The sequence below is a fragment of the Pleuronectes platessa genome, chromosome 15, assembly GCF_947347685.1.
Source record: "Pleuronectes platessa chromosome 15, fPlePla1.1, whole genome shotgun sequence".
Classification (NCBI taxonomy): Eukaryota; Metazoa; Chordata; class Actinopteri; order Pleuronectiformes; family Pleuronectidae; genus Pleuronectes; species Pleuronectes platessa.
The window spans coordinates 15,100,085-15,120,878 of NC_070640.1; the positions used below are offsets into that span (position 1 = coordinate 15,100,085).

At 40.6% G+C, this 20,794-nt stretch overlaps 1 protein-coding gene across 1 annotated transcript; it reads right to left on the minus strand.

Annotated features, from left to right (window-relative positions):
- Positions 1–403: 403 nt before the first annotated feature.
- LOC128457213 (transcriptional regulator ATRX) lies at positions 404–19,983 on the minus strand. The gene is made up of 35 exons (XM_053441811.1): positions 19,799–19,983; positions 18,596–18,702; positions 18,446–18,501; positions 17,726–17,754; positions 17,288–17,409; positions 16,647–16,763; positions 16,126–16,235; positions 15,631–15,698; positions 13,753–15,530; positions 13,033–13,093; positions 9,033–9,184; positions 8,663–8,839; positions 8,465–8,573; positions 8,243–8,333; positions 7,910–8,098; positions 7,604–7,748; positions 6,878–6,987; positions 6,576–6,719; positions 6,314–6,491; positions 6,068–6,205; positions 5,281–5,456; positions 5,054–5,171; positions 4,464–4,594; positions 4,306–4,379; positions 4,042–4,124; positions 3,447–3,594; positions 3,246–3,337; positions 3,037–3,142; positions 2,742–2,919; positions 1,984–2,175; positions 1,729–1,872; positions 1,509–1,580; positions 1,317–1,412; positions 964–1,092; positions 404–891 (listed from the first exon to the last, which is right to left on the minus strand). Exons 1-35 carry the CDS (start codon positions 19,804–19,806, stop codon positions 799–801), a joined length of 5,721 nt encoding a protein of 1,906 aa, XP_053297786.1. The 5' UTR covers positions 19,807–19,983; the 3' UTR covers positions 404–798.
- Between the last annotated feature and the right edge of the window lie 811 nt (positions 19,984–20,794).

The window sequence follows — 20,794 nt, forward strand, 5'->3', positions numbered from 1 at the left end:
GCTTCCCTTTGCACTGGTGTCCGCTGAAGTGAAGAGAAGCCTTGAAGGGTTTCACCAGCGCAGCAGCTTTAATTAATTAACAAATAAACTTCCTCTCAGAGGAACGATGCAGCGTCTGAACAGCTGTTCTCTCTCTGCTTGGAAACTCGGGTGGGAGGCGAGATCACCTTATGTTGGTTTATGTCATGAGGAAAGTTAACTCAGCTTCTAGTATCTTGGAAAAGGCTTGCTAGCTGCTTATTCACAAGATTAAACCCGTATTTGCACAAATAAGCTAAAATGATTTAGGACCATGATATTACTGAGAAGATACACATCTCTCTTGTACCAATGTAAACAAAATACTGGCCTGACTGGTTAATGTTGCAAAAACATGGGGAAAAAACCACACCACAATAACTCATTTAGGTTATTTCATGAATTTATTACAACTGGTAAGAAACAAAATGTTAAGAATAAAGCATAGAGAAAATCAATTTAAATAGTAAGGCACATTAAAGCAGCAGCTGAAGGACGACCATGTTTCAGTCCACGATCAGATACAACTGAACCTCGTGCCTATGAAAGCTAAAGTGCTAAGAGTTAAAAACAAAACACCTCCAATGTCACGTCTGAAACTAAAAGCGGATTACTTGCTAACGTTACGTAGCTTTTTACTCTTTGGCAGCTAGGTGCACTCTACTCTGTCTTGGTAAATCAAACATTCACTTCACCGGCACAGTAATGAATAAATAAGGTCCCTATAATGAGGCGAAAGACAAAAGGCATCACTTTTTTACAACAACATGAATCAAGTGTTTACATCTGTGAGGGCTGGTTGACAGTGATCGCGGCTGCCTGCATCTCTTGGTTTCTTCGATTGCCTAGTAGGGCCTGAATCCTGAGCGTTAGCTGTGGAGGAAAAGCATTGAAACATGACAATGGCCAAACACGCACACACACACGCACAAACACACAACTTACCGTGTGTTGCTGTGAAAGAACCTCTTTATAATAGGCCTTTCGACGATCCTGCTCCTTCTGATCACACTTTCTCCAAATCTCAGCCTTGATCTTCACCTCGTGTTCAAGCAGATGAGGATACTGTTGCCGCTGTGACGTAAAAAAACACACAATATTTTCATACCTGGTACACACACTGCATGCAAAGCTCAACTGCACAGTGTGAGGTTATGTGGCTTATGCATATTCAGTTCTCAGTTATCTGCTGCAATGCATTCTATCCACTGCACACATGTATATCAAAATATACCATGTGCAACATGACTCAACCTCTCATATCTATTTATGATTATGAACGACATCAGGTCACTCACCGTTTGTAAAATGTACTCGGGAATGGTGTGAGACTTCATCTTCTGCAGTGCCTGGAAGGCCATTGATACGTTTGCTCTGCACTTGTTCAGTAATTCCTGCAAAGACATGTTTAATTCATATGTGGTATGAGTCACTAACATCACTCGGGGTATTTCTAAGATAAGGTATTAGAAAAGAATGTGTATTTTTACAAAGAGTTGTTCATTGGTCTTCATTTCCAAGGTGTCCTGACCCGAGCTCACTGGAAGGCTGGCAGTTTTTGACTGAAGAAACAAACAAAAAGACACATTTTCAGAGAGTAAGCCCAAAGAATATGAATGTAAAGTGTTGGGTATAGTGTCCCGGGCTTGACGAGAGCCTGACATGCTGCTGGTCATGATAATTTGAGCTTTGCAGGGTGCAGCCTCTTACCTCGGCCTCGTACTCGGCCCAGGCAGCTTTGCGTTCTGCTTCGCTGAGCTCCTCCTCTTGTTTATGGTCCAGCAGAGATTCGTGTTCGTGGTACGACACTATCTGGTCTTTACAGGTTTCCAACAGCGTTGTCAGGATCTGATCCTGAGAATCAGACACAAACAAAATCATTCCATACTGCAAGTTTGTAATATGAGGGTTTGTCAGACGTCAGGGCAGAAAGAAACTGACAACAAGGACTGTGAGTGCCGTTACCTTTGGCAAAGAAGAAGTGGTCCTCTTGCCTTTCTTTGAGTTCGGGTCATTCAGCAGGTCTGGCTCAAATGTGTAAAGTTCTTTGAGCTCGAAAAGGGTGAAGTGCCTCTCGATCTGCTGTTGATCCACAACTCGATAGGACAAGGACTGCTTGGTCACTTGACGGTCATAGATCTTCTCCTCCATGGTGCCCTGGAGATGGAAATAACAGCAATAATAAAGAGGACTGAAAGGTTCAGTTAAAAAAAGAGCAGCTTCATGAAATCTAAGCCCAGCACATCTTTGTATCCTGCAAGATTTAATGTGTAGGACTGACATTTTTCAGGCATCAAATCAAAAATTTCATCAATATCTATAAATACCTTCACTGAGAACCAACAGTCCCCTTATATATCAACATTTAAATTGACTCTATCCAGATTTGTATTTCAATATTTCACACAATCATAAACATTAGTTTTCATCAAGATCCAGGCATCTCTGAGAAATCAATGAAAAGTTTGAAAAACGCTGTATCTCACAATGTGAATCCGAATCGGATCCGGATCCACACCAGCCCTGAATGGGTTCTTAGTTGGTTTGTGCCCCACCCCTCCACAAATTTCATGGAAATCCACCGTTCTCAAATCTTTCCTCCGTTATACCTTAATGTACATATTTTGGGGGAATGTAATTCATGTAACAAAATAAATAAATTTGTGACTCTGTCGGGCACTGTAGAGCCAGTGGATTTTTCGTCCAGACACCAGTGAGCTCACCTGAGCCAGGAAGCGATACACAAACACTTGTTTCAGCTGCCCGAAGCGGTACACCCTGTATATGCTCTGTATGTCGTAGGACGGATTCCACGAGGCGTCGAAGATGATGACCCTGTTGGCAGCCACGAGGTTGATGCCGAGAGATCCGGCTTTCGTTGAGATGAGAAACAGTCGCCCGCTGACATAGAGTAATGACAGAATCAGAGGAGAGACTTTGTCATGACACTCTCAAAACATTCTGCCTCATTACTCCAGTATAAAAAGACGTAACAGCCAGGGAGTGACAGATCTGTACCGGAAATTGACAGGATTGTTGAACAGATCGGCCCATTTCTTCCGGTTTGTAGCACTGACGGAACCATCGAGACGATAGTAATCGACGTTTTTAATCCAGCTGCCGACTGTTGGAACAACAAAGCACAAACTTCAGACATTAAGTACCATCGAATTAGACATTTCCCAGTGATTGCGTTAATATTTTCATTGCCATAAAAATAGTGATACCTTTGAATGCTCCTGGGTCCCTGGCGTGGTGAGAGGCCGCAAGGAAATCCTCGATAAGGTTTAACGAGACCAAGGACTGACTGAACACGAGCCTTGAGATGAGAAAATGGATTTGCTTAGTCATGCTAACTTATCAATACTTCGATGAAACATTGGCAGTTTTTGTGTTCAAAGTTGATTCCAATAAGAAAAGAAAAGTACACTTTCTCATCCAGGTCTTCAGCCATTCTCAGGATCTCAAACAAGAGCACCATCTTCCCAGAGTGCTGCATGATAGTGGCGTCGCTCTCAGAGACCATACTCTTGTACCAGCCTTCATCGGCCCTTGGGCTGAGTGGTGCTGTCTCACCTGCGCAGAATATAACACAGGATAATCTACATCAGGGTGTAAGCTACAGGGCTGGAGTCTCAGGGTTAGCACATGTTAGAATACAGCAGGAGAATCTCTGGGAAATGCACGGCATGCGTGATGATGACGTTTCTGACACTTGACAGAAACAAAATTGGAAAAATACAAATATCTCAGGATGAAAAAGAGGAGCCAAGCATGTAGAAGACTCTGACGAAGATATCAGCTTGGAATGTCAATGAGATTCGAAAAACTTTTGGTGACAAGGGCCAATGTGCTGTAACAGGTCCTTCCTCCCCTCCCCTGAATGTTCCGGACATTTCTGGGTTTGAGACCTGTGTTCATCATAGGTAAAAGGAAAATACTGGGAAAGTGTCTGAATCAAATTTTCCAGACATTTTCTTAAGTTCATGTCCAAAAGCAGCTTGACACATGAAGCTTTAATACCTGGAACTGCTGGAGCAGCTTTGGATGCATCAACAATAACCATTGGGTTGTCTCCTCCTGTTCCGTTGTTCTCTCTCAGTCCACTACACCAGGCAAAAGAAGGATTCAATTTAAATTAGAAAACTTTTGAAAGGTGCAGTTTATGTGGAACACAGCAGGCACGGAGCACCTCACAGAAGTTTCTTGCTTTAAAGTTCATGCATTTTCCGGCACCAATCTAGACGACACAAAACCTAATACACTTATAAAACCCGGTGTCCTTACCTCTCGGTCGCACTGGGACGTTGGTTCCTCAGCGGAGCTGCTACTGTATCTTGAGTCTTCTTTTTCGTATTTTTCTGTTGTAAAATGAATCCACTTATGTGTTTTTAAAAGCTTAATATGTGTCAAAGTTATCAGGAATCAATGTGTGTTCCAGGTACCTTTTTTTCTTTACTCGTCAAGCTGAGCTGAAGACACCAGGGATGAGTCCAGATTCGGCCGAGTGCCTGAAAGTCCTTGAAGAGGTTCGCTCCAATCTTAATCTTTACAGAGTTCAACATGGGACCCACACCTGGAAATATGAATGGGAATCTACATCAGGTGATGAACCTCCGATTAAAAACGCACACACGCACACGCACACACACACACACACACACACACAAAACCATTATTGAATTTCTAACCCTATGCCTCAGCCTTCAGGGATTTAGTGAGTTTGATTAACTCTGTACAAGTGAATGTCCCTCTTCTGCCAGACTTGAATAAATTCTACCGTTAGCAAGTTTCTGCAGGATCCCACGATACTTTCATATGAATAACTATGAAATATGAAATAATTGACTGTGACAATCAAAATCCAATATGTATCACAAGAATGCTTCAGAGAATAAACTTGCTCTGAAAAAAATCTAATAATCACCATATCATTACAACGGTCTGGAAGAATAGATAAAGTATGTATATTTCTTAACATTATTACAGTAATAACTCGACATCTAAATTCCATACAGCAAAGACAGACTCTTACCGCTGATGTGGTCGAGGTAGTAGCGGTACAACTTATACTGCAGCGGAGAAATACGCACTGCCAGCACATACTCGTGTTTGGGAGGAAGAAACTGAGTCAACTCAGAGTAATCTCTTCTCTGGAAAAAATAGATAATGAACACAGTGTTGAGTGAGCTCTGGAATTTCAAACTAACTAAATGTTTACATGCACAGAGAGTATGTAACTGAAAGCGTTGTTTTTTTTACCTGTACACATCCAACCAACATTGCATGAAGCACATGCGCTCGCTTCTTCATGATTCGAACGTCTTTCGGTGTCGAGTCAGCACACTGCCCGTTCTCGATGGGGTTGATGAAGCGGTTTCGGAATTCGCCCAATGAGCCCAGAAGATTCTTCTTGATGAAGTTGACCATGCAGTGGTCTGCGGGATCAAAATACGATTATGAAGAGTTAAGTCAAAAATGAAATACAAGTCAATATGTTGTGCCTTCACTTAAATGACTAAGATCTAAAAGGGAAAAGCGATGCTAATTTGTTCAGATTTGGGTCATCAGTAACTTCTGAGTGGTTTTTTTTGTTTACACTGTGTGTTAGCCAGATGTTAGCCATCTGTATTTTCCAAAATGCATCACACCATCATAAAACCTGGTGATTTGTGCTTTACGAGTAAGAATATACCAGTTTATATGTTGATAAACAGGTATGTGTGTGTGTGTGTGTGTGTGTGTGTGTGTGTGTGTGTGTGTGTGTGTGTGTGTGTGTGTTGTGTGTCTCAGATGGGGGACATCTCTGAATAGTAGACATAGTTTCAATAAGAACAGATGGGGGCAGCCCACCTTTGATTAAAGGGTGTTAACCTTTTCATATATATACATAAATATTATGACACAGTAAACTCCAAAACATGGTTCATCAAAGAACAGTCATAGCAGTAAACAGACCAAGGAAATATCAGGAAAGTTAGCAGAAATTCTGACTGTGCATATTTAATAAAGCACATGAAAAACATATATCACAGATGTGCAGACTTACACTCGACCAGGTTGTTCTGCATCGGTGTTCCAGTCAGCACCACTCTTCGTCGAGTCCTGATGCCATTCAAAGCCTTGGAGATGCCGGATGATTCGTTGCGGAGGATGTGCCCCTCGTCACAAATCACAAAATCTGGGCCTGAAAATAGACCGGAGATAAAAACTGTTACCGTGTCAGGGAACGAAGCCATGACATATTGAACAGGAAACACTTCAATAACATGAAACCATTACACAGTTCGCGTACCTGGATCCACCAGGATCTTCTTTAACTGTGTCTTCCACTCCTCATTGTTCATATTCTTGGCTGATGACAGGATGCGATAAATCTCGTACCCCATTATCATAACTCCTCCTTCTCTCTCCCACGCCTGCAGAGCACGGAGTCGTTCTGGAGCGTTCTTCACTGTGGCCAGTTCTCTAACCTGTAACATTTTTCTATTAAAGCCACAGCAACACAATACATTCCTTCTTACTTAAGATTGGACATATCTGCATTGCTTTGAAACCTTGACTTGGTCTTTTCCCATTTTGTTTTGCCACTTCTTGAACTCGCTGACCCAGTTGAGGTTCGTGTTGAGTGGACAGATGACCAGGCCAGTTCGGAATTTCAGGTTAGTTGAGAGCAGCACTGTGTGGAGGAACGTTACCACCTATAACATAACACAACAAAGAACATGAAAGAGGGCAGACAACTGACCATAGGAAACAAAGCACTATCTAAGAGCCATAAAATGATGGGAATGTAACAGGTTTAGGGGACATTGGTCTTGGATATATCTAAAGGAGGTGGATGTGTGTGTGTCTTCACCTGCAGAGTCTTCCCCAGGCCCATGCAGTGGGCCAGTATACAGCCTGACCCCAGAGAAGAGTTGGCCTTCTTCACAGACTCGCAACAGCTGTCCCAAATAAACTGGACACCTGTTGAAGAATAAAGAAGACATGTGGAGGTTAGCCTGAACACCAAAATGGGACTCGAATGTGAAAATAAACATCAAGTTAACAGGATTAAATATTATTAGTAATTATCTCCTCTAAGGCTTACATTTTCACCCCTTTCTGTCTATCTGTTGGTTGGTGAGCAAAATTACACAAAAAAGCCAATGAACAGATTTAATAAAACTGGTGTGTGGATCCAGACAAAGGGGCAGTTTGACGTTTGTAGGGGACTGATATTTAGTGTTTTCAATGTGGTGCAGATCAATATAAAAATCGTGATCTACTGAATGTAAACGTGGTTTACATTCAGGGGCACTGTTGGGTCTGGCGGTGCTTTGGACACAATTCTAATTGGCTATTAATTAGCATTGATAGCAGAGCATGTCACAATTTTCTCATGGAAATCAAACGCACCAATTTACATTTTTTTGACTAATCTGTAACCAGATCAGTTCTTTATCTCCAACAGGTCTTTGAGATACTTGACTCTGACAAACACAGGACTATTCGTTTATTTTGTTATTGCTGTAAACTGACTGCATTGTGCATAATAGTAAAGTGATGCCCTCGTCAGTGTGAGTGAAAAGCTCGCACTAACCGTCCACCTGGTGAGGCTTCAGTCTTGTCACCAGGTTCCTGTGCACCTGAACCAGGGGCTCCTTGGTCTCCTCGTCCTGATCCAGGACCAGCTTTGTGGTGACGGGACAAACCACCTGAGACAGCTCATCCTCTATAACAATGATCTGGAAAACCAATGACAGTGTGTTTGCTCCTCCTCTTAATAAACCTTGAAACATATATATTAACTTGATTCAAGTCCTGCTGCAGTGTTACAGTAAATCTCTACTGTTCATCAACACAGTGAAGTTTCATTGTCTGTCAGACCGGCCGTATGTGTGTGTACCTCTCTCCTGTCCTCCATTTGTTGTTCCCTTTCTGCCAGGCGTTTGCACCTCTCCTCCTCCTCTCTCAGTGCTTCCTGGGTCTCGGCGCGGAGGTTGTCGTCCTCGATGATTCTGCGGATCTTTTTGCGTTGTTTTGGAGTGGATTTACCGTCAGTCCCCTCATCCCCATCCTCCGGATCGTTCTGCTCCTTTACAGAAAGAACCAACAGGTAATATTACCATTAGACAACCTTCTATTCCTCTCCTGGGAGGTATGGTTAACGTTTAGGATATTAGAGATGAGCTGATAGATACAAAAAGATAAATTACTTAGATATAAAATCCACTGCTACCTTTTCACTGTCAGTATCAGACAACCAAATGCATTGGACTTGTTTCTTCTGTTGAGAACTACTCAGGTTTTCCTTCACTTTAGAGGACAAACTGTTGATAGAAAGAGAAAAGAATGGCACGTGAAAATGCTCTAGTATTGCAGTAATGTTATTCTAGTGAATATATAATGATCAGAAGTAGATTTAGCCCCTAGCCATTGAACAGTATATCATTTCATTCACCTTTTGAGCTTTTCTTCATTGGTCTCTCCTTCTGAATCACTCAGCTCTTCGCTCAATCCAAGGTCGTCAACATTCGTCTCGTCACTGTCATCGCCACTTTCACCATCAGCTTGACAGATAATGAAATCAGACATTAGATCAACGCTCATGTTCCTTGTTCAGCCAGTTCAGTTTGTGGTGTTCGAGATTTGTCCTTACAGCTCTGGGGCTTGTGGACAGCTTTTTTCTTCCTCCCCTTCTTTCCAACGTCACTCTCTTTTGCTCCCTTGTCACTTGACATCCCCTCGTCTAAGGTGAGTTTGTGTCGGAGCAGATGGTGTCTGGAGATGGCCTCCTCAGATGAGTTGTCAGAGGGTTGGGAAGCCAAGTCTTCCCCTGTAGCAGACAAATGTTCTGTCATAATTTCCCCTTTTAGTTATCCAAAAAGCACCAAAGCACCTGATAGTGGGGAATCTGTTTGGTTGTCAATTCAACTCTTGATTATTTGGAATAAAGCAGGGAAATAGTGCTTCTTTTAAGATGCAAAGGTGGAAATCAAATAATGTGCTACTCAAAAACAAATTCTTACCACTTTCAGATGCTCCATTTTCCTGACTGCTTTGTTTGACCTCATCACTACTGTCAGACTCAGATTCCTCCGGTGTCTCCTCCTCCGAATAGAATTCATCCCCCGACGAGTAGTTGGCTTTTATTTGGGCCAAAAGCATTTTCTTAGCGATTCTTTCAAAAGTAGAAAAGAAGGAAAAGGTTCCTCAAGTTCATTTCATGATAAGTAACATCGTCTTCAGCTAGATATTGTTTACTTCAAGGCAAAAATCAAAATTGAGTAGAGGCAGTTAACATTTAGACATCAATATTGGCCAATATGACTTGAGCTGTTGGCCTAAATAAATAAATTAGAAATCATATAACAAATATCTTGTACTAGTCGGTAACCATGATGTGTTAATACTTAACCTCTACAAGACATAGATCAAAAAATATTATTATATAATATAAAATAAAAAATGAGAAACAGACACATTTTGTAAGAAGTAAGAATTTATTACAGATTTTTTTCACAGCAAATAATCAAAGACAGTTTGAGCAATAGGATTGTTTTTGTTTTCTTTCACTACAAAGTTTTTGGTAACTTGATTCAGATATTAGTCATTGGTTTTCATGCGAAATAAAAAATCATGTTGATCTGTAGAACATCTAATCATGTCAGCTTGCGTTTTAAGAGCTACATAATCTGAGAGGCACCATGTTTCTGCTGGACTAATTCATATAGTCCACAGCCTCTGTGTGTTCAACTGGTTTTAATCCCTTTATACTCCAATGGAGTAATTATCCACATAATCTGACAGGGTTCATGATAAATACTTGGTTTAAGAAGAAAAATACTGAGTTTTGATCACTCACATTATGTTGATACATTTAGCTTCTGTCCTAACTCCCAACACAGGTTCGACGTGTAATTACACATATCAACAGTGAGTCCAGCAGCGTACATGGTTCACGTTCGGGTACGTCTAATCTCTGGTCAATTGTCCATTCCGCATCGCACCTCTCTAAACGTTCTCTGCAAGCAAAGGTCTGATCCTCGAATCAAAACGGGTCATCAAGGCAGGTAACAGGACATAACTGCCATTGAATCCAACGTCCAATCAATTCATTGTAAAAGACGTGCTGTAGCAGAGTCATAGTAAAGCAACGACAGAGGACAAAAGCAGTAACACACTAGAGCTTCCATCTCATTCGACATGTTTCGACTACGCAAAAGGACGAAACAGAAAAAAGCAGAAAAACACTGAAGAAGAAAACATACTGCCACACGGGGACATCACTACCATTGGTATAACATGCTGCATGTATTTTAAGGTAATACTTTTTGTTTTATCCAACTAACAACACAATCCGTCAATCTTACATTAACCGCTGACCATTTTCCTGTGCCATCACTACAGCTAAAAACAAACTTTCGAAGAGAATAAAAGACGACACAATTTTACAACATCCCAGATTTAAGTGTTTCTTGTCTAACAGCACTGCATTCACTGCGGTACTGTCAGAAAATCCTTCCTGGAAAAAACACACGAGAAACAAACATTCATGTCAATAGAGGCACAGTGACAAGAGTTTGTTTCACAGCCCACTCTCGATCCTCAGATATACTGCGTTTCCATATATGTTTAAAAGCACTGACCTGGAAGGTAATGTCACCCAAATAGTTATTATCTGCAGTCAAAATAAGTTTACTTTAGAAAATGGTCAGCAGTTAATGTATACTCTGTGCATAGAAAGTGGGGTAAAACACACTTAGGGACAAGCAGGCTCCAATGTTAGCTGACGTCTGACTTTATGGTCATAGGGTCATTTATGCAAAGTGATGATGGATTGTCTAGTTTGTTTCCCAGCTGCATGTTTTGTACTGGGAAGTCTTTGATTTCAACGCTAGGCTTTGAGCAGCATCATGTTACTAACCACCCAGAGTGGTCAGAAGTCTCAGACTGGTATTTTATATCGTAAATGGCTAAAAGCGATTGTGTTCACATGGTGAGATGAGTGAACAAATGCTTGTGAAGGCACAACTCTCAGTAAAACAGGAAGGACGACAAAATGTTGAATTGGTTTTGGTAGAGAACACAAAGCCTGAAAAGACTAATCCAGCCTCTATTTACAACAGAACAAGTCGAGCTCCTGCAACACTTTGACCAGGTGTATGTATATTTCTAGTATTAAAAGATACAGACAAGACATTAGGTCAGTGCTGCATATGTATGTAGATAAATATCACTGAATGACAGAAAAGGTTCAAACACAGCTCCACCCATTACAGCACAAGTACATTCAGCACAAGTACATTCAGCAACAAATATTGTCTTGGCATTGACTGGGAATGTGCTGCAAAATTCTGCCGGGAGACTCTTTGTCAATGAAGTTAGTTTTACACTGAATTTGTCTCATGCATGTTCACATGCTGGGACAGATTTCAATGGTTAGCTGTCAGACTAGCCATGATGCTGCAGATGGAGCAGAAGAGCTGCGATTGTAGCTGGTGTAATAAACTTATAATTTAAAGAAGAGACAACTACATTCCGGGTTATTGAGTATAATGTCACATCAGAATTTATTATTTTTCACAGTGGCAAACAGCAAACACCAGAGGCTTGATGTTGATGCTTTAAATATGTCACTGCAAATCCCAATTTAACAAAAAAATCAATCGACGTGCACCACATATAGCGTCTACTACAATTGATGGTACTGTTGTACTGTTGTCAACCATGATTTGCATAAAATTCCAACACTCAATGAAAAAAAGTCTCAACAATTATACATAATTTTCTAGGGTGAGTTTTGAGGAGGCTTTGGCCATAGAACAATTTCGAGGCTCACAAAAATTCTACTTCTTGTTTGTTGGACTGTAAGAGAAGCCCTTTTACAGATCCTGAGATTCACAGATGCTCATATAACACAAGTCGTTTAAGTAAGAAACCAGACTCTGAAATAATGCAAATCAAATCCACGCCCATTCTTTAAAACAAAGCCCTAAGTTATGCTCACGCTAAATATGCAGCAAAAATCAACAGGCGCTGCAACCGGAAGAATATTTTTACTTATGTTTTAGGCCGAGAAGAATTCAAAAGCTGAATAACTTACAGAGCTGTGATTATCATATTAGATATTTTAAAAACAAAAATGCCATTTCAATATTATTTTGTATTTGGGCAAATTTTATTGCCATGGACAACTGTAACCTATGTCCCTGGATAGCTTTAGAGCAGAATGTAATAAGATAAAATAAAAAAGATGCTGATCAATGTGAAGCATGTTTCATACATAAATAAGCCTTATGTAGTTTAGTCATTATTCTTGGATACAGAACAGAAATAATCATTTCATAATTTTACTTTGGTTTTGACATATAAATGTGTAACAAAAAAAGTATACAGCAGGTACGTCTCAAACTTACTTCATCTGTAAATATCAATACTCCTTTGATTTAAATTAAAAATTATTTGCGCATTTTGTAATCACGTGCGTTGAGGTTTAAAACGTAATATGTATGAACACTGTAAGTGAAAATAAGTGTTGTTATAAGTCTGTGATACAAAATAAGCTTCAATTATCATTCTGGTTTAGCTCGGACCTCTTTAAGGAAAAAGGTCAAAGTCAACTGCGGTGTTTCCTCCTTTCTATCAGCTGAAGACACCAGGAAGATACAAGTATGGTATAAGAGGAAGAAGTCATTCCTAAAGTTCCAAGCAACTTATTTAAACTTTATCGATTGTATTTACATGTATACTGATTGCACACTGAAAGGCAGACAAGCAGACTATATATCTCATCGTTCACAAACCTCTTCTGGCTTGCCCCCATGCTTCACAGTTTACCACTATGAGGTATATTTGATCGCTGGGGCTCGACTGCAGCTACGTTTTGGTCTCGTGTGACTGCGTAACTGCCTCTCAATGACACAGGTGTTGTTAGATTTTGCACAAGGGTTGGTGTTCAAAGTTGTGGCCCTTCTTCCACAGCTAGGGTGTTTGACAAATTCTACATCCCGGCTTTTTGAACCATACCTATTTTCTGGATCATCATCAGCTTCTGCTGCCCACGAGGGCCCAGACATCTCCTCATCTCCTACAAAGATTAAAAAAAAAAAAGGAGCAAGAAATTCCTTCATTTAAGCTGGTTGTATTCTTTGAACACAGAAATAAGATCCATTATTATAAAACAGAAAACAACACAGCAAGAGAATCTTCCGCCGTTTTATTACAAGAAATAGCGAGACTGCTAGGTCATTATAGGCCTCTGTTCAGCTCATCCAGTTCAACATGATGCTGCCAAGTCCTCACAGACTGTCTGTGTATGAGACAGTGGTTCCCTGATGAGCATCACACTTTTTTCTTTTCACCTCTCTGAGTCTGTCCCTCTAGATCTTTACAGGTTAGTTTAATGTGAATAAACCTAGCAAACAAGCAACTTGACACTTGCCATTGCTTTTTTCCTTTATTGTAAAAAAATTACCAAGATTCTTTCATATGGAGAAGTAATTACATTTATGACGGCTCTCTAAACTCCAGTACTGTCTTACTATGCTGTAAATAAAAACGTTTTCAATTCTCACAATGTTTAAACCTGCAATAACTGAAGTTCCGGGCACTTGGGGGCAGTAACAAGCCACAAGTTCTGTATTCTTATATAATCCTCTTTTGAGTTGGTATAATGAAAAATCCAACAGTTGCTCATTGACACACACCGCATCGACTTTGCTGTTGAATATTAAATATAAAGCTCACCTGATGATTGGTGGAATGCTGCTGTCCCCAGCAAGGACACATTTTCAGTGATTGGCCTCATTTTCTGATTGCTTCCGTCGCTCCCAGAGTCATCATCACGTTCATCTTCTTCACTCGATGAAGACGGTGATTCCAATTCTTCCTTATGAGATTTAGTCTTAGACTTCCCAGCCTGTAACCTTCCCTGCTTTCTCGCCACAGCTTCCTTCTCTCGTTTCATGATGTGAGGTTTCCCTATCGGCCTCAGCGTGTTCAAGTGTTTTATTTTCTTCTGCGAGTCTTGATAATCACTAGAGTTATCGGCCTTTATTTCCCTCCGGGTTTTGACTCTTCTCTCGCTCGAGTCGGACTCGTGGGAGCGATCCAGCCTCTTGCGTTTGCTGCGTATTTTCTCCGGTGAGATCGGGGTGTTCTTCGTGAGCCAAAACAGACATTTCTTGGCCACCGGAGTTGACGCTTCATCATCACTCTGGGCTTCATCAGAGCTTTGTGTCATAGCTGCTCGCTCAAGCAGAGCTGGAGGGACTTCGTCTGAGTCAGAGTCGTCCCTTGCTGGCCTCAGACTTTGTTCTTCAGTGTTTTGGGCTTGTACAGTGCTGGGATCTTCCTCAGGGTCAGAATCGCTGTCACTGTCTGCTGCTGAAAGAGATTTTTGGGCCTTGACATCACTTGGTCGACGCAAAGGTGTCGTCTTCACACGAGGAGACCGTCTATTGCCTGGTTCCTCTTCTAGGTGTAGAGATGTACCAGTGCTGTCATTGCTCGGCTGGCTGTCAGTTTTAGAAGACACAACACCCGTCTCCATATCTTCTGATACATCTTTTCTTTTTGACTTTTTATCCGTTGTGTGAATTTCCTCTTGCATCTTTGGGGCATGAGAGGAGGGCTCCTGCTCCATTGGCACAGGTGTAAGTTTTAAAACTAGTTCTTTAGTCATGTTGACCCCTGTTTCAGAGGGCTTTGGGCTCGTATTTTGCGTCCTCTGTCCAGCTTCCTGTGGATCTGAAGCCATGTCCTCCCTGGGGCACTCATGTGGACTTTCCCCATCTATGAATCCCTTGGATTCAGAATCCTCATCTTCCAAATGTTCAGCTGCCAATTTCTGCAAGTCACTCAAGCCTCTTTCATTAGAGACATCCAGGTCTGTGTCTGTCACAGGCTGTGTTTCAAAGCCATCACTAAGGAGTTTCTCCCAATTGCTTAATACGTCCATGTCACTAAATTCTTCCTTAAAGTTTTCTTCAAATACAGTGAGTGATCTTCTCAAGCCTTTAACGACTGACAAAAAAGACTTAAAGTACAATTGGCGAACAGCAGGTGTTTTTTTGTTTACCGTCACAGTATGAATGAAATTGATAAATGTTCGGTTTAACGTGTTTGTAGAATCCACTAAATGTTTCGCTTTTTTCGTCACCTCCTTGGAAATCTGCAGGGTGTTGTAGTTAAAGACCACATTACCGTCCATACCAGTGTGATCCCATTTACCCAAAGGAATGTTTGATGGTGAGTGTGGCAGCATGCCGCAGAGTTCAGATTTCTCTGGCTCCGCTCGGTTTCTCCTGCGCTGCTGTTGCCATACATGCTCCATGTTATCGAGGACGCTGTCACAAGCCAACACCACATCACAAAGGGGCTCTGGGCTGCACACGTAGCAGTACCATTTACTCTCCAAGATGCCAGACAGCTCCTTCCTTCCCAGGTTTCTTAGAATACACTTCTTGCAGAAGGCGTTACTACAGTAGTCACAACAGATCAAGTTGCCACCTTCAGCACACCATCTGCATGAGGAAAAAATAAGAGACAAAGAAGCTAAATGCTTAAAATAGGGTACATATATAAGGTTACGGAATTTAAAATGTTAAGCTCGACACATCCTACCTGCACTGCTCGTCCATTCCATCTCCATCCCTGCTGATGTCATCACTTAAGTAATACTTGTAGCAAGCCTGAAAAAAAAAAAAAAAAAACATTTATTGGAAGAGTTACAGAGAGCTGGGATAAAAAAGGGTATTAAAAGCAGCTAGAGGATTTTACAAAACTCCTGTAGTGAGGACAACCGTCCAAATTATCACAAATACGAGGAGACCAATGGTGGGTTTCTATTTATGTTTTGCAGGATCTGGACCCATTGTGACTTTTTTACCCTTTCTGTTTCTTTATTGGATCTGTGCACACCCACACATTCTTGTACTTCTATCTCAGTGAGGACACTCATTGGCATAATGCATTCTCCCAAATCCCTTACCATTATAACCATCAACACCAAATGCTAATCCTAAAATGTAACATAATTTTGAACCTTAAAACCAAGTCTAAACCCACCACAAAAGGTATAAGTATAAGATCACACACACGCACGCACAAAAAACTCACCTTGCAAATAAGTACTTTCAGAACTGGATGCCGGAAGATTGAATCTCTCTGAAAGTGGTTCACTTGTCGGCCACATGCAGTGCAACTGACAATTCCCATTTGTTCAACTCCTATGAAAGCACACACCACAGTCAGAACAAACACAATGGTTAGAAATACACATTGACGAATGACTTCAAAAAGTTGAGACTGTCTTGTTCAAGCTCTTCTCAGCTCCACCTCATTCTTTTAGTGAGATGTCAATGAGCTGGACAACTGGTCTGAATACAAAAATGGCCCTAATGCAGCAAAGGCAAATGAAGTGCCGCTGTTGAAGCAACTTTATTTCAGAGTCAGTGTATCAGTGATGTCTCTCAAAGCAAGATAATGACCAAGCTGCATTTAGACACAAGGTGAAGTGCATTTCCAGCTTGGACCACTTAGTTTAATCAATCAATGGCTAAGTGAACTGACATGTGCTTCTTTTTATTTCCCTTCCATGAAGTGATGTGAAGTTTTATGATGAACCAGTAGTGACTGACCTCCGCGTCTTCTTGAGAACTCTTTCCGCAGAACGTTGGACTTTCGGCTGCGAAACTCAGGACCCCTGAAGTCATCTCTTCCATTATCAACCGGTTCAGGCCTGACCAGTATGGTGCCTGTGTGAACAGAATATAGCTAAATTTAAATCTAATATTTCATCATTGTTAAATATGCCTCTATGACCTAAGGCTGGAGACCAACTACACTCTAGTAGTTCTACCCTAGTAGATAGTTTAAGACAGAACACCCCATTTGTTATGACTCAATTATGTTTTATAGTGTTGCAATTAGAAAGAAATATATACAGGTACGAAAGAGCAAAGCAAAGATAATGACAAACACACAAACAACGTGTTCTAGCTTGAAGCAACATTCCAAATTCCCGCGGCCACACAAATAAAAGAACAGCATCGAAGAAAGGAGATGTCATCCGTGTTTGTTCCTTCAACTCAATTAAAAAAATGTCTGCCGGAGATGCGATTCTACCAATCAGACCAATCACAACTCTTGCGGTCGGGCTTTAGGGTTACCAATCAACAGCTGAAATTATTTCCACCTAAGTTTTGGTTATGAGGCAGAGTTATTCATCTTATTTTAAGTCAAAGTAACAGTGATAACAGTGGGAAACTTCAAGACTTACCTTTAGGCAGTCTCCTGATATCGAGATGACCATTTGCGGTGGCTGGTAAATCAACGTCCTCACTTGCATTTGAATCCCCTGATTCATCTAGTCCAGAGTGCTTTGTGACAACAGACGGTTTTCTGAAATATCAGCGAATCAGAGAAGATGTAAGTCATGGATTGAGGCAGAGGGTTACAGAGGGTTTTTAAACTACAACTTCTGTTTCTCTATGATCAGTAGGCTTCAGAGGTGTTAAAACTTTTATTTTCCTTGCAGACATGTAATCCTGCCCTGACCTATTTCAAGTAATTCAGTGCATTTAACTCTGCATCCAAAACAAAGGTTTACATGATAGGGTCAAATAAATTTAGACACTCCCCAATAAATGACAGTCAAAGTGATGATTGTGTGACATTGTGGTGCTTCATCTCGACTCGTAGGGAAATACAAACTCACCTCTTTGAGTATCTGGTATCCCGACCTGGCTGCAAAGCAAAAAAGTTTGGTAGTTTAGTCTTTACTGGTGGTATCATCATTGACACTTTGTGTGTTGTGACTAAGATTGGGCGATACATCGAATATACTTGATATATCGTGGCTTGTTCCAAGTGAGATTTATAAAATGACTATATCGCGACCGACGAGTACCCATTTTAGTTTTAGGCCATATCATCCAGCCCTAATTGAGACTATCGCAGTATAGTCCTGATGGGGAACGAACACCCAACAGCAAAAACTGAAGTTCTTAGGCAAACTATTGGAAATAAAAGAAAAATTGTGTTACAGTTTTAAATTATTCAAAGTTGAATTAGAACATAAGCCCGTGAAACTACTTTATCACAAAACAGCTCAATGAACAGTGGTAAAAAAAAAAAAAACGCATCCACCTAGTTGTATCTGAGGAAAAAGCCTATGTTAGTTGTGGGCCTTTCCTTTTTGTTGTAAAAAAACTGCAACGTAAAAGATGTATGATTAATCATTTGATTGGGAGGAATTTTTTACACTATCCACTTTATAGACATTTCTCATACAAACTTGGACGGGTAGGCTTCTATCTCATGACCAATGCTATTCAACTTTATTTGGACCTGCTTTCATACACTTAACTCTGGCACTGTTGTAAATTTCCAAATGTGACCACATTTTTAAATCACTACAAAAATAATGTATTGTTACCTCTGCTGCAGTCTCGCCTCTCGAGTTTCCCACAGAGCAGCTCCTGTGATTCCGATCTGTGAACAACACATCAGTTCAAATGTTGGTGAAACACATGACCTTGATGAAAATGTCTCCATCACAATATAATGGATTAATCAGAAACTGTACCATCAGCGTCCTCTGAGGTTGGTGGGCCATTGTTGTCCTCAGCAGTGGAATGAGCTAAGTACTCATGTAGCTTGTTGACCAACACATTCAACTTGTTGGTGGCAGTGCTACAATCATGAAGGATGTTTATGGTTATGGTAAGCTTAACATTCAGAAAAGCTGGACTTATACAATTTATTAACACTGGGAACATGAAGCAAATTAGATGGAAATCAACTCGTTATAATCTCTGAACCCATTTGAAATGAGCTCAATCCCTTACACTGCATTAGATTAATCCGTAGTCTTTCACCCTAATTGCAGGACACAATGAAAACCCTCATGCTCTCCGTATTCCACAATTTGTTGTGCATCAATGAGCTGTTTGATGGAGTTTTCTGGCAATGCAGAAATTAAGAAAAATGTAAGCTTTTTTAATGTAGTGTAAATAATTGTATTTTCTCAAATAGAAAGCAGTCTTCAATGTTGTCCAGTACTGTTTGGAGTTTATCCACTTTATCTGGAGGGTCTTCCTTAAGATTACTTTGGCAAAGAGTGTAGTGGGGCTTGGATGACTTTACTTGATCCCGGCTGTTGATAGGTTGAAGGAATGGACGCGTACTGTATCTGAGTGCCTTAAGCATGCGTTGTAATATCGCAAAGGATCAAACAACATCCTCCGCTCTGCGCCCAGTCAAAACCAGTACAACAACCCTGCCTCTGTGATCACAATGTTTGGGTTTGATTCGTAGCGGCACTGACTCATCATTGTTTGTGTTTACTGATCTGTGTGATGCTGATCATCTGTATTCCGATGCAGAGAAGTGTTAGTTTCGGTTGCACCCTGATCAACATAAATGGTGTGTACAAATGATGAGAGGCACCAGTCTGTTTAAAGCAACACTGTTGAAATGACCAAAACAAGGTGGACTATGTGATTTATACGTATAAGGAACTAAAGTTGAATTAGCGTTATCGCATTAGCTGCACCAAACACACAGGCAACTGAGTGTTGTTATCAGTGGGTTAGCTTAAACTCATCTCGGATAAAGAATTAAACGCATCCTGCTCATATTACTCAACTCAGGGTGGAAGCTAAATATGTATTATTTATTATGTTCATTTGTGAAATCAAAAAACGTAACCATTAGCTGGCTAGTTGCTAAGCTAGCTCGTCGTTATTCCCGCTCATAGACAACGAGCATTTCAGGCCACAGTTTTTACCTGAGCATCGCTGCGGAATGAAGCAAAGCAGGCGAACCAAGTTGTTCGGGTCCTTATCGTTTCATAGCAGCTAAATAATCAGATACAAATCACGTCGCTCAGCCTGAACTCCACATCTCGTCACAAAAAAAACATGTACGGTTGGGACGTTCACTGTTTCTGCCTTGGGGTCAGAATGTAGTTTGGCAAACCAGCTTGCAGATTCATTACCGCCACCTATTGGCCGGAGTGTGTAACTGTATTTTCTTTAAAACCTTCTCATGACTGTGTTTGAGCTGAACTTTTCACAGCACAACAATATGAACACAAAACATATTTACTGGTCTCAGCTATTAGTATTCTAACCACTGTAATATTATCAGTGTTGTACCAATATGTTTTATATTGATCTCAACTTTCTTTCCTGGAAATAATGCAAATCATGTCAGGCATTACACATCAAACTCAGGTCCTCATCACAGCTTTTCTTTCTTTCTACTATTATGTTAATATTGGCTGACCACACCATAAATCCCCGGTTATTTTCACGATCAAGATGTTTTTAAACCATAATCATATGTATGTATATATGATACAACTCATCAACGACTTATTGGCGACCTTGTTGATAACGTGATTTATATATCGTCCTATCCATTCCAACACCAACTCTCCCATAAATAACACAGCATCATCACTACAGATCTCCGTACCACTACACTGCTATTCTTGTAAACAAACTGATTCCAGTGTGTTCTGACTCTGTTGTGAAGCTACATCACAAATAACTGGAAGTGTCTGGAAACGATTTAGATTTCCTTTAAAACTAAAGGAGAGGACTCTCCTTAAGTGTTTTCCTTTAGATTTAGAAATAAATTCAATCATTCTCTGGCACTGAAAGAGCATCGAATCTGCACAACACTAATTTACAGAAATGTTCTAACATACAAAACCATTCATGTTGTCATTGTTAATTTTTTTAAATTTTAGAAATAGATAATCACATCAAATTGTAAC